Source organism: Lissotriton helveticus, chromosome 11 (genome assembly GCF_964261635.1).
Source record: "Lissotriton helveticus chromosome 11, aLisHel1.1, whole genome shotgun sequence".
NCBI lineage: Eukaryota > Metazoa > Chordata > Amphibia > Caudata > Salamandridae > Lissotriton > Lissotriton helveticus.
The window spans coordinates 33,821,994-33,836,515 of NC_136072.1; the positions used below are offsets into that span (position 1 = coordinate 33,821,994).

At 46.6% G+C, this 14,522-nt stretch overlaps 1 protein-coding gene across 1 annotated transcript in view; it reads left to right on the top strand.

Annotated features, from left to right (window-relative positions):
• Positions 1-14,522, top strand: part of LOC144790640 (uncharacterized) — a 552,900-nt gene that overhangs the window by 344,268 nt on the left and 194,110 nt on the right. Inside the window, exons 22-23 of the mRNA XM_078665372.1 lie at positions 1,111-1,137; positions 12,632-12,706. Of these exons, the coding sequence (XP_078521498.1) occupies positions 1,111-1,137; positions 12,632-12,706 (102 nt within the window). The remainder of the gene's footprint in view (positions 1-1,110; positions 1,138-12,631; positions 12,707-14,522) is intronic.

Below are 14,522 nucleotides of genomic sequence, written 5' to 3' on the forward strand. Positions count from 1 at the left end.
AACCCATGGATCTCTTGATGCATTCCCAGATTTACAATAATTGGCACATTCCAAAGACTTCCAGTAATGGTAAACCTAGGAATGCGTCAATATCCATGGTTTTTGCATGGTAACACCCACGCACCACCCATGGAATGATACCCTGGGGTAGAGTAAAGCAACACAGTGATTTATGCCGCATTGTGTTACTCTGGATTTTTAAAGCCATTCAGGATGTCTTGCGTGGCTTGATAGATTGCATTTCAAGGTTTTTTTCACTTTTGCACCATGCAACGTGGTGCAAAAGATGTGCCACCCACAATAAATATGGCCCTGACTCTCCAGGTAGCTTGCAGGGCCTTTGAGGGGGTGCAATGATGGCAGTACACCTCAGGAGAGGAGGACATGGATGACAGTGAGGAGGAGGGAGCACAAAGAGAGAATGAGGAGAGAGAGAGGCCCCAGATCAGGGTCCTGAGCTGCCAGAAGAGCCCAACTTGACCCCAGGAGATGGCCAGGATGATCTGAAAACTTAGGATGGAGCAGGGAGCACTGTGCCTGCCGGGAGCTTAACCCCACAGGAGCTAGAGGACAGGAAGCTCAAACTGGAGATAGCCAAGTTGAAACTATAGAAGGTGGAGGCTAAAAAGTGCCTTCAAAGAAAGGAGACTGGCCATGGAAGAGAGGAGGATGACCCATGATCTCAGTCTCAGAGAGCTGGACCTAAGAGCAAAACAGATGGAGTCCAACAATACTGGTGACATTGTTCCAACAAAGTGCACTGACTGACTGACAATATACTGTGCTCCTGGGTGTAGACCTGGAAACTAAGGATAAACAACAGTGCTTACTTATATGTCTTTCTTTAATCCTAATTTATATTTTTATCATCCTCATTCACATACCTGAATAACCTTAGACAATTGCGTCTCTTATATGGTCTTCACATTCTTCTTGCAATTACAAGTTTAACTTGTTTCTTCTTGCCTGAAGAACTTCTAAAGATTTTTTTAAAAAGAACATATACTTATTATCTCACCTTCTCTCTTGCGCTAATATCTATTTTCTGTCACTTGTTTCTACATACCTATATTTCTTTTTGATTTACTTCTCTAATGTTCTCTCCTTTAGGTTTCAACTCGGAGTAGGAGTTCAATAGTAAGTATCAAATTCTTATTCATCAGCAGTACAACATATAAACTTTTGACTTTTGAATAAGTACTTAGCTCTGTACAGTTCCTTTTCATTATATGGATTTGAAGAACGTCGTGTCCTTTCACAGGCGGAAGTCGCTGCTCCTCAAAGCGACGCGCTGGATTCTGTTGAGCGGTGTTCTCACAGGAAAAGAACAGTGCTTTTGTGAACACTTTTAACACTGCTCACTCGCTGATTAGAAGACTGTGCATGTCTCTGTAAGCAGTGTACACTAGTCTCTCACTAAATAGAAGATTGCGCAGGTCTCTGGGGAAGTGTTTGTTCTGAAGACGAACTGCGCATGAGCCTCGCAGAAACACCACTTCGATGAAGCGGCGCTGAAGAGCGAATACGGACCTAGAAATGGTTTGTTGAATTGTAACTGTACATGGTAGGGACACCGACAAACTAGACGATATCCTAACAACTAACTAACTATCTAAGAGGGACTCCAAGAATACGTGCGCTTCCTTTAAGAGTTCAGGTGAAGTTCATCAGCGTTCTACTGCGAGCTCTTCTAGTAGAACTCTGATGCACTAATAAACTAGACCTGCACCTTCATTCATTGTCGGCCATCTTGAAGCTGTTCAACCTCCAAGCTTCTTTCCAGGTTAAGGCCTTAACCCTTGGTATGCATAAAATACCCTTTTGTGAGCTTATTAGACAGGCAGAGAGGATTGGATCTGTAGGAGCCCTGACACAGTCTTTTGGAAATTGGAATGTTAGAGAACTGACGAGTGTCTAATTTGTATAGGCAGTACTAAGTACTAAGGGCCATATTTATCAAGAAGTTGTGTGGATTTGGCACCACCCTTCAACTGGCACGAAGGCAAAGATGTGTTGCCCTAAATGTCTTAAAAAATCCTGAGTAATGCATCACAGCGCAGCTGGCCTTGCTGTGTTACTCTGCCCCATGGAGGCATTACATGGGTGGTGCGCCGGTGTTCCTATGCAAAACCCATGATTTTTTCAATGCATTCCCAGATTTACCGTAAGTGGTAGACCTGGTAATGCGCCCAAACTGCTACACATCCTGGGGGTGGGGAGGCTCAGCAAAAAGAAATATGTTGAGGGCTATATTTTTTAAAGGGTTGCGTCACCTTTGCACTATGCAATCGGGTGCATGCATGATGCAAACCTTAAACGCTACTTTTCAATCGACTCAAGGCCACCTTGCCTGGCCTTGAGTGGCGTGATAGATCCATAATAACTCTACACAGCACAAATCCCTCCATAGCATTCCTATGCCCCAGGAAGGCATTCCATGGGTGGTGCCTTTATGTTCATATGCAAAACCCATGGATCTTGATGCATTCCCAGATTTACAATATGTGGTGGACCTGGGAATTTGCCAAAACTGCTAAGCATCCCCAAAATAGTAAAAGCAAGCCTGCATTGTAAGGATTGTTTTTGGGCAGGTAAGGGCACCTTAGGCTTTTTTCTCTTTCTATATGTGCTGCAGAACTAGGAGAAAAAAATATATGTCTCCTTGTTATGCCTCCCCTGGGAAGCCGTAGCATTTTAGCACATTCCAAAGACTTCCAGTAATGGTAAACCTAGGAATGCGTCAATATCCATGGTTTTTGCAAGGTAACACCCATGCACCACCCATGGAATGATACCCTGGGGTAGAGTACCGCAACACAGAGATTTGTGCTGCATTGGGTTACTCTGGATTTTAAAAGCCACTCAGGGACATGGAAGGAAGTCTTGTGTGGTTTAATAGATTGCATTTCAAGAGTTGTTTCACTTTTGTACCATGCAACGTGGTGGAAAAGATGTGCAACCCGCAATAAATATGGCCCTGACTCTCCAGGTAGCTTGCAGGGCCTTTGAGGTGGTGCAAAGATGACAGTCCACCTCAGGAGAGGAGGACATGGATGACAGTGAGGAGGAGGGAGCACACAGAGAGAATGAGGAGAGAGAGAGGACCCAGTCCAGGGTCCTGAGCTGCCAGAAGAGCGCACCTTGACTCCAGCAGATGACCAGGATGATCTGAAAACCGAGGATGGAGCAGGGAGCAGTGTGTCTGCCGGGGGCTTAACCCCACAGGAGCTAGAGGACAGGAAGCTCAAACTGAAGATAGCCAAGTTGAAACTATAGAAGGAGGAGGCTGAAAGTGCCTTCAAAGAAAGGAGACTGGCCATGGAAGAGAGGAGGATGGCCCTTGATCTCCGTCTCAGAGAGCTGAACCTAAGAGCAAAACAGATGGAGTCCAGCAATATTGGTGGCATTGTTCCAACAAAGTCCACTGAAGAGGTGAGGGTCTGCATAACCACGGACCTAGTGTCCAGTTATGTGGTGAGATATGGTATAGATAAATGGCTCTCAGCATGAGGTAGCACTGAGGGTGCGCAACTCTTTGAGAAGTTCTGGCAGGTAGCTTATCGAGGTACATGTGCACGGTTGGGAGGGACAAACTTCTCACACTTGTGGTAGAAGACCAAACCAAGAATGTCCACATGAAGGACATTCTTCTGGCCAAATTTGGGCTGAGCTTTAAGAAATACAGACAGAGGTTCAGGGACAGCCAGAATCTCATGAACCAGGCATGTGTGGACTTCTTAGATTGTTCCAGCAAGGCACTGAAAGGCTGGGTGAGGGACAGAAAAGTGGATGATTTTGCTGGACTGTAAAACTGAATCCTGATGGTGCACATGCTCAATTCCTGTTTTACAGAGCTGCTCTAACAACTGGTAGATAGCATGTTTTCTGATCCCAGGAAGCTTTCTGGAGAGGCAGACCTTTGTGTCAGTTTTTCAGTGACCAACAAGGCACCCTAAGAAGGGTGGTTCAGGTTCCCTCCATCAGAGCGATGGGGAGGTCAAGGGAGACACATAAAAGTATCAGACTTAGGGGGAAGGAAAGTGTCCCCAAGCCCCTTTCAAGAAGAAAGACGGAGCTTCTGGAGTGTGGTGGCCCAGTCGTCCCATTTCTAACTCTGCTTCTTTGATTGTGCTTAGCTAGGAGTCAAGCGAGGGGACTCTGTCTGTCCAAAGAAATCCCTCACTGCTGAGACTATTACAGGGGTGGCCAATATGGCCTTAGGTCTAGGTAGTCCCTAGGAACAGGAAATAGCTAATGCTCAAATAAATGTCCCTTACTTAGGGGGTGAACTCAGAGGGTATATTGGTGATCCTTGAGGGTGGGAAACATTACTTCTACCGGGTCAAGGTGAATGGGGTCCCTGTCACTGCCATGAGGGTCACCAGGGACAGCCAGACTGTGGTAGTTGAAAGCCTGTTTTTCCCTGGAGCAGTACACCACTCAAGTCTGTAGAGTAGCTCAGTTCCAGGGACAGGTGTTTGTAGCCTTGGTATCCCCGAAGTGGCGAAAGGAGGCTGACCTAGAGAAGGATCATAGTTAGTCTCCAAATGCAGACTGAGTACAGTCTGGGGAATGAGTTCCCACCAGTGATGGAAAAGCTAAGAGGGGCGGCTGCCCACGGCCCCCTGAAAGCACAGACATCTAGTGCACCACGCACAAACTGAGGGTCCAGAGCCCCAGATGGAGGGACTGGAGAGTAAACAATCACCCCTGACTCCTATTTGGCCTCAGGTTACAGATTCTGGGATGAATGACCAATCTCATGCTTACCACCTCTGAGTGGAAAAAGGGTGTCGAAAACCTGTGGCTGTTGCCCCCACTCTGAGAAGCCACAGAAGGTAGACACCCTTCTAAGGCTTGGGTCCTGGTTATTGACACACACAGCTATCAGTGCCCTCTATGGACAGGGTTTTTCTTGCATTGGGAATATCAGTCTGTTCCCAGGGGTGGAATGGGCCACATCATTTTGTTGGCCATGGTAGTACGCTCTGCTTACTGGGATGCATCTGTGAGCAAAATAAGGTTAGGTGCTGCACAGTCGGGGTCCACAGGTGAGAAGTAGTCCCCATGGGTTAGTTCAGGGGCTCTTGAGAATACAGACAGCTGGATCCAACTCAATTCTCAAGGGTGCAGTATTTATACCCTCCTGCATCAAAGAAGGCTGCCAAGTCACATTACTGTCTTGGAATCTTGTGAGTTCTTGCAAGTTGCGCAAGATTTCTATTGAGTTTCTAAGTATATTTTTATTGGAAAAGTTACAGGCATAGGAGCAAGCATGGGTGTTAGTATATTTTAAACAATCACTGTCAATGGCAATAGGTCTCGCATTTGCGAGAGTTATAGCCATTGGCATTGTAACTGACAATGGGCCTGATTTAGATCTGGGCGGACGGGTTACTCTGTCACAACGCTGATGGATCTCCCGTCTTCCGCAATACATATCCCATAGGACACAATGAGGTTTCTATTTCGCCAGACAAGATATACGTCACCATTTGTGAAGGATTAACCTGTTCGCCAAGATCTAAATCAGACCCAATATCTTTTACCCATGTGTTATGGAGTGGAGTGGATGTATGTGATATGGAGTGGAATTCTGTGCATTGGATTGGAATTGTTAGTTGCAGAATTGTGTGGCATGGAATTGTGTTGTCTGAAGTGGATGTGTGGAGTGGAATTATGTGGCATGGCGTGCAGAGGAATTATGTGGATAATAATTAGGTGGTTTTGAGTGTACTGGATTTATGTGAAGTTGGATTGTGTGTCACAGAGTGTAATTATCTGGAATAGTATTTTGTGTTGTCTATTGATTATGGTGTAGACTTTAATAATGTGCTGTGCTGTTGAATTTTGTTGCATGAGTGGTATTCTGTGGTGAGGATTGGATGTGAGTGATGTGTTTATGTATGTGGTGTGTTGTGTAAAGTGTTGAGTTGAATTATGTGGTTTGTTGCCAAATTCTGTGGGGTGGAATGGAAATGTGCTGAGTGGAATTGTGTTGCATGGAACTCTATGGTTGGGAGTGAAATTATGCTGCTAGGAATTGTTCTTTTTGCATCAGGGTCGAGGCGTATTTGCATGTGGCTGGGTTTAAACTGGAATTGCACGGGGAGCAAGAAAACAATGGATTTAGGCCTAGATCTCTGTACTGGGGTGAATGTTTGACATTGGTCAATATTCTTTCCAGCAATTGTTTTTTTTGCAATTGGAAATATTTGATATGATTTGAGGACATAACATCATCTGCACATAAGGCACCCCTAATCTGAGGGATCAGTTATGTGTATAGAAAGCCTCTGTGAGATCCGATCCCTACCTTTATTGAGTACCAAGTGCTACCAAGATATGAAAACCTGAAGAAGCTGAAAGTGGCTATCTAGTCATGGAGGAGACCTCTGTTATACTCTGCATCTGGAAGTGCAATGAACTACTATTTTAATAGATGATGGCCTGGATTCTCTGTATGTCCCTCAGACCTCGACCCATGACTCTTAAGTAATCACTGCTCTCCTCTGTCCTGGTTCTCAACCTTTCTCCCCTACCTGCCATTGCCAGAGAAGACTGAACAGGGGACTTTTGGGGAACAAGCAGAGGTTGATGTTATTGTTATAAAGTGGGAAATAGATAATATTTCTTTCTTTTGTTTTATTTATCGCCACATTGGAACATCACAAGAACCATACAGGGTTCTTGGAACAAGGTATACATATGTGGGCAAGACATGAAATCTTTAAAACCGCATATTTATGGTTCTACTATTAGTTATTTATTGTTTTAATAAATTATACTCTACTTATTCTAAATCTGTGTCGATTTTTTCTTGTTTAGCCTGACTGCGTTTGTGCCAACCTGCCAAAGGTTCAAGCACAGTTTAATTTGGGGTTCGTTTGTTGTCCACCCTGATAGAGATTGTGGTTGCCCCAGCGTTGGAACTTTCATAGATTCCCATGCTTTGTATCATTCCCCGTCATCGGATTGGGAGCCTCGGTAAATAAATAAAAATACCATAGCAATAGGCACAAAAGAGAAAAATTAGGCCTAGGCCTCATCTCATTTTGTACCTTATCCACCTCTTTGTGTAAAAGAGCCTAAACTTTCTGCAACAACCAATCAGAATAGCCTCACCCCATAGAACCTTCCTGAGAGAGCCTCAGAGTCTCAGATTTTTCTACCGCACGTTGTGCTAGGGAGTCTCCACTGAGCTCAGCTCAGTTTTTCTCTTCAACTTAGATTCTTTACATTTTCTTCAAATTGACAATGTCTGACAAAGAGAAGAAGGCACTATTTAGAGTTTGTGCTACTTGTTCTAAAAAGAGACTGTTTGTGGAGGACAAGCATAATGACTGTATCTACTGCTTGTACCCGGACCACAAGGCCACAGATTGTAAGATCTGTAGGACTTTCTCCAAGAAGACCTTAAGAGACAGGGAGGGCCGCCTGTTAACTTGGCTACAGAAGATGAAATCACGTAAGGAGGTTATTTCATCTGACGATGAGGACTCTTTATCAGCTGCGTCCTCCAGAAGATCTAGAAAGAGGGGTAGGTCATCCCCTTCTACTTCTAATGGGCTCCCTGCCAAAGCCTTACAAAAGACCTCTGATAGGTCTGAAAGGGCTAGTCCCATTAAATCTCCTCACCGAGGTGAAAAGGAGAGGCTGGGACAGGCTGCGGAGACGGACACAGCCAAGAAAGTGAGGGAGGATGTTTCTGTTACTTCTCCACCATCTCAAAAGGAGAAGGAAGCCAAGAAACCTTCTACTGTCCCTCAGGAAGGAAAGCCAGACAAGAAATAACGTTAGTCGATGACGAAATCAGCAGGTACGTTGACGACAACTTCAAAGAAAGACCCGAGTTCTCGTATAGCTCCGTCGACGGTACCATCGACGATGGCTTCGTCGATGACTGCAGCCTTGGTAGCTTCGTCGACGTTTAATGTGCCTGTTTCCTGCTCGTCGACGATGGTGTCTACTTTCTCGACGTTGACGATTATGACAGCGAAGGTAGTGTCGGCGGTGGCGACGACAACGAGGACGACGACGTCGACGACGACGGCTATAATGATGATGACGACGAGCTCGTCGTCGACACCGTCGACGATCAATCCACCGTCAACGACGAAAACTCCGTCGATGAGATCCATTTCTCTGTCGATGGTCCAAAAAGTCCGCATTTCCATACGAAGGCAGCAAATAACTCCTGTGATGACTTCTCCTAGGCGGGTAACACCTTTGCCTCCCACTCTGCTATTGGATGAGGAGTCTGCCGACGAGGATGATGTTGGTCCTTATGGGGATGCCTACAGCCCATCGCAATTACAAGTAACGTGTCAGGATACAGATTCTGAGGACTATTATGAAGAAGAGCGGCAATATGTCCAACAAGATAGGCCTCCACAGAACTTACGTCAGGATACGGTGGCAATGCCGTCTTCTCTAATTTCAGATTTGCAGTTAATGTTGCAGGATTATAGGAGGAGGTTTCCAACGCAAACTGCAGTACAACAGGAGCGTCCTCCTTCTCCATCTATTCCTACTACTCCTGGGGTGGCAGTGACACCTGTGGTTTCACGAGTTGCGGAACCAGAACCCAGAGAGAGTTACCAAGAGGTCGTGACTGATCGGGATGACAATGTCTCCTCTGATGAAAATCTTCAGGAAGATCCTCCTCATGATCCAGATAGAGGTTATGATGATGATGACCTTCAGGATCCGAATGCGCCAGTGCCGAATACTGCTACCTCTCCTCCTGCTGACATTTGAGGTTTCCATAACCTTATGGATAGGGCGTCTAAGAGATTTGGCCTGCCAATTACTACTGTCCAGACAGACTGCTTCCTTTATGGCTTTAAGGAACCGTACAGAAAGTCCGTTCGGTCAATCCCAATAAAAGAACATGTATGGTCAGAAGGTATAAAAGTCATGCAAAATCCTGCAACCGTCATCCCTGTTCTTCCCCGGCTGGAGAAGAAGTATAAAGCGCCAGAGGGCAGTCCAGCTTGCCTAATCGGACAACCAAAACCGGATTCCGTCATTTCTCAAGCGGCGCAAAGCATGTCTAAAAATCCATCGACACCACTTACAACACCGCCAGACAAAGAAGGGAGACGTCTGGACAATGTGGGCAAAAGATTCTCTTCTATGGCCAGCCTCCTAGTTCGAGCTTCTAATGCTCTTGCCATCTTGGGCAGGTATGATCGCCAGATGTGGTGCGATTTATCTCCATTTGTGGATCAGCTTCCAGAGGCAGCGAAAGATGAGGCTAGGAAGGTTCTGATGGAAGGAGAGCGTTCCTCTTCGGAGGTGATAGATTGTGCTATGGACATAGCGACTACAGGTTTTCGTGCCCTGGCGGATTCAGCTGTGTTAAGACACCAGGGCTGGCTGTGGGCAACCTGGTTTCGCCAGGAGGTCCAGAACAGAATCTTAGATTTGCCATACGATGGAGACATGCTTTTCGGATAGCATGTGGATGAAGTCCTTCAAGGCATCAAGAATGACACGGATACAGCGAAGTCCTTGGGATCTTTGAATTACCTCAAACTTCCATTCAGAGGTGCGGGAGGGAGAGGTTTTTCCTCATACAGAGGTGGCAACCAACAGCGATACTCTTCATACTCGCAATCCTCCCAATCGTACAAACCCCAATACTCCAATCAACGCCAAGGCCAGTCGGCGTCTTTCTCTCGCCAACCACAGAGAGGGCGTCAAGGTCGTCAAGGACGGGACAACTCCAAACAACAATAGCGGCCTCACGGCTCTTTCTACTGTTCCTACCCCTCCGATGACATCAGTGGGGGGCAGTATTTCTCATTGTCTAAGCAGTTGGAAGGTTATTACATCAGACCAGTGGGTCCTGAATATCGTTCAGAGTGGCCACACGTTGGTGTTACAACATCTTCCAAACAGAGCTTCAGGCGCCAACGAGTCGAAATATCTGGGACTGCTACGTCTCGAAACCCAACAGCTTTTCATCAAGGTGGCAATAGAACCTGTACCTCTCTCACAAAGGGGGAAAGGGTTTTATTCCAGGTTCTTCCTGGTTCTCAAAACAACAGAAAAATGGCACCCCATATTAGATCTATGGGACCTCATCACCTATCGCATCAAGCTATCCTTCAGGATGGTCACTCTCCAGGATATTTTTCGTCTGCTAAATCCAGGAGAATTCATGGTGACTCTGGATTTAGAGGATGCTTATTTCCATGTGCCGATCCATCCAGCTCACAGACAATACTGGCGCTTCACAGTAGGCAAGAGCCATTTTCAGTTCAAAGTACTTCCTTTGGGTCTCCGGTCTGCACCAAGGTTATTTACAAAGGTGTTGGCTCCGGTGGCAGCATTCCTCAGGAAACAATCTCTGGAAGTGTTAGCCTACCTAGACGACTGGCGGGTCAAGGCTCCATCTTTCCAGGGAACTTCCAAAGCCATTACGACCTGCATCCAACTGTTCAACACCTGGGCCTTCAGCTCAACAAAGACAAATCGGTTCTTCAACCATCCAGGTCAGCAAAGTTTCTAGGATCCATTCTGGACACGAAACGCTGCAAGGCTTATCCAACGGAGGAACGTCAAAATAAATTGATGCTATCGGCTCGCCTCTTGCTAAAGAGGAAAACCCTGTCAGTACGGCTCTACAAGTCTCTGCTCGGATCGATCTCATCCTGCATACCATTGATTCCACATTGCAGGCTGCGAATGCGTCCACTGCAAGAGCAGCTCAACAAGCAATGGTCCCAGGCGGAGGGCTCTTTTGACAACAGGATTATGGTAACACCTGCAATGAAAAAAGCATGCGGCTGGTGGTTGGTGAAAGACAACATCGCACAGGGATTAACATTCACACTTCCTCCGTCTCCCATGGTTCTCACCATGGATGCCTCATTAGAAGGCTGGGGAGCGGTGCTCCAGGAACTGCATGTGAGCGGTCACTGGGATCCGGTTCAACGCAAGTGCCACATCAACCTGTTAGAACTCAAAGCCATTCGATTAGCCTTGCAGGCTTTTCTGCCACGAATCCAGAATCATTCAGTGCTGGTCCGGACGGACAACACAACGGCCATGAACTAAATCACCAAGCAGGGCGGGACAAGATCCCAGGTTCTCTCCAAAGAAACTCAAGTGATTTGGGATTGGGCGATTCTTCATAATATTGCTCTGACGGCAGAACACCTCGCAGGTTCGCTCAATATAACAGCGGATGCGCTGAGCCGTCAGAAATCGACCAATCACGAATGGACCATTCTGGAGGAGGTGTTCTCGACGTGGGGAACCCCGACAATAGACCTGTTAGCAACTTCGGAGAACACCAAATGTCGATTCTATGCAAGCAGGGATCACCATCCGGGGTCCTTGGGGAATGCGCTTTCGATTGCCTGGTACGGCGCGTTCTTTTACGCTTTTCCTCCGATACCCCTGATCCCGAGGTTGATCAGGAAAATCAAGGCGGAGCCGTGCAGAATGATCTTGATTGCACCGGAGTGGCCCCGACAGTTCTGGTACACGGAACTCCTTCTGCTTTCTCAGGACCATCCAATTCGCCTGCAACCGGTTCCTTCTCTGTTGACGAGGTCTCAGGGTCAAGTGCTCCATCCGGACCCGAGCTTGCTTCACTTGACAGTGTGGCTCCTGAGTACAGGGAATTCCAGAATCTGAACCTTACCAAGGAGTGTAGGGACATCTTGTCTCAAGCTCGAGCTCCAAGTACGAACAGAACTTATAGGGCAAAATGGAAAAGGTTCTGCTTCTGGTGTCAGAAACAACATCTTCACCCTTACACTTCAGCTCCGCATCAGATTTTGCCATATATCCTGTCGCTGGCTAAATGTGGGTTGGCTCATTCTTCTGAGATTCAGACGGACGTCTTCAGGTACTTCGCTTTGGTCCGCTAGGATTGTCAAGCAGTTCTTGAAAGGCCTGTTCAGGCTTTTTCCTCCAGTCCGTCCTCCTCCACCAGTCTGGCAACTTAATTTGGTCTTGGCTCAGCTAATGAGAGCACCGTTTGAATCCATTCACAAAACGGACCTTAAATTCCTATCTTGGAAGCTGGCTCTTCTGTTGGCATTGACATCGGCCAGAAGGATTAGTGAGCTCCAGGCACTGGGGCAAGAAAACAAGTTACTTACCTGTAACTTTGGTTCCCCAGTATTGGTAACTTTCATAGATTCCCATGCGCCCACCCTCCTCCCCTGGGAAAGATCGGCCTTTTTACTGAGATAGTGGCTGTTGCACAACGGCTACGAAAATATGAGGCTCTGAGGCTCTCTCAGGAGGGTTCTAAGGGGTGAGGCTATTCTGATTGGTTGTTGCAGAAAGTTTGGGCTCTTTTACACAAAGAGGTGGATAAGCTACAAAATGAGATGAGGCCTAGGCCTAATTTTTCTCTTTTGTGCCTATTGCTATGGTATTTTTTTTTCATTTACCGAGGCTCCCAATCCGACGACGGGGGAATGATACAAAGCATGGAAATCTATCAAAGTTACCAATACTGGGGAACCAAAGTTACAGGTAAGTAACTTGTTTTCTTCCTGATTGAGTATGGTTTCACCCACCTGAACCAGAAACACAATTTCCAGCAATGATTTTGTTAAAAAGTGCTTAATTAGATATTATTTCTTTCATTTCTGTTATTTAGCTGAAACCTGGAAAATCACAGCAATCTCAGGTTGTTTCTGAATCAGAACATACAGATGAAGACAAGACGATTCAGGTAAATAATTAGAGCACCGTTCATGGGGTAATACAGAAAACAACAGATCTCAGCTCTTTCTTTTGCATGCTCATTGGTGGGTTTTGGTGGCCAATACATGCTTCAGATGACACGTTTTCATATGTTACATGATAATGAAGCATAAATGTTAACTTTTGCCTTTTGAAACTTGGAATGTTAGAGAACTGACAAGTGTCTAATTTGTAGAGGAAGTAGTAAGTACTAAGGGCCATATTGAACGAGTAGTTGTGTGGATTTGGCACCATCCTTCAACTGGCAAGAAGGCAAAGATGTCTTGCCCTAAATGTCTTCAAAAATTCAGAGTAATGCATCACAGAGCAAATGGCTGTGCTTGGTTACTCTGCCCCAGGGAGACATTACATGGGTGGTGCGCCGGTGTTGCTATGTAAAACCCATGTTTTTTTCAATACATTCCCAGATTTACCATAAGTGGTAGATCCGGTAGTGGGATGCATCTGTGAGCAAATTAAGGTTAGGTGCTGCACAGTTGGGGTCCACAGGTGAGAAGTAGTCCCCATGGGTTAGTTCAGGGGCTCTTGAGAATACAGACAGCTGGATCCAAATCAATGCTGAAGGGTGCAGTATTTATACCCGCCTGCATCAAAGAAGGCTGCCAAGTCACATACTGTCTTGGAATCTTGTGAGTTCTTGCAAGTTGCACAAGATTTCTATTGATTTTCTAAATATATTTTTATTGGAAAAGTTACAAGCATAGGAGAAAGCATGGGTGTCAGTATATTTTAAACAATCACTGGCAATGGCAATAGGTCTCGCATTTGCGAGAGTTATAGCCATTGGCATTGTAACTGACAATGGGCCTGATTTACATCTGGGCGGACGGGTTACTCTCTCACAACGCTGATGGATTTCCCGTCCCCGTAATACATATCCCATAGGACACAATGAGATTTATATTTCGGCAGACAGGATATCTGTCATCATTTGTGATGGTTTAACCCGTTCGCCAAGATCTAAATGAGACCCAATATCTTTTGCCCATGTGTTATGGAGTGGAGTGGATGTATGTTATATGGAGTGGAATTCTGTGGATTAGATTTCAATTGTTAGTTGCGGAATTGTGTGGCATGGAATTGTGTTGTCTGAAGTGGATGTTTGTAGTGGAATTATGTTGCATGGTGTGCAGAGGAATTATATGGATAATAATTAGGTGGGTTTGAGTGTAATGGAATTATGCGATGTGGGCTTGTGTGTCACAGAGTTTCTCCAGTATTAGGGTGTCTTTCATAGATGCACATGCTTGAATATTCCCCGTCGTCGGAGTGGGAGTCCCACGGTAAATAAAATAGCAATAACATACTGATAATATGTATATGTAGAAACGGGGCGTGGCTTAGGCACCACCGTGTATGGACGTGTGAGCTCCGAGCTCCGTGTCGGACTTTATCCTGCTTCAAAACTCCCCCGGCGGTGTCGGAGCCCTCAGCAAGGGCCCCCCCGGGACTAGGAGGTGACTGCCCCCAGGCTGAGCCTCGGCCCTGACGGCGGGGGCTGCCGGCGCAGGGATTGCGGCTGCCGCCTTTGAAGAGGCTCAGCCATCTTGGTTATAGCCTCGCGTTCGGCTGGGCCCGCCAGCAGTGGACGGTGGCCCGGCTGGGGCGCCACTGCGGGACACGGGGGCTGCCGCGGTGAGACAGAGGGCGGCGCTTGGAGCGCCCACGCTGACCGGAGCAGAACTGGGGCCACCTCGGTGATGGCGGTGACTGGACCTCCTCCTGAATCCTGATTTGGAGCCCCGAGGTGCACCCTAGATGACGGTGCTGCCGTGGAGCGACGG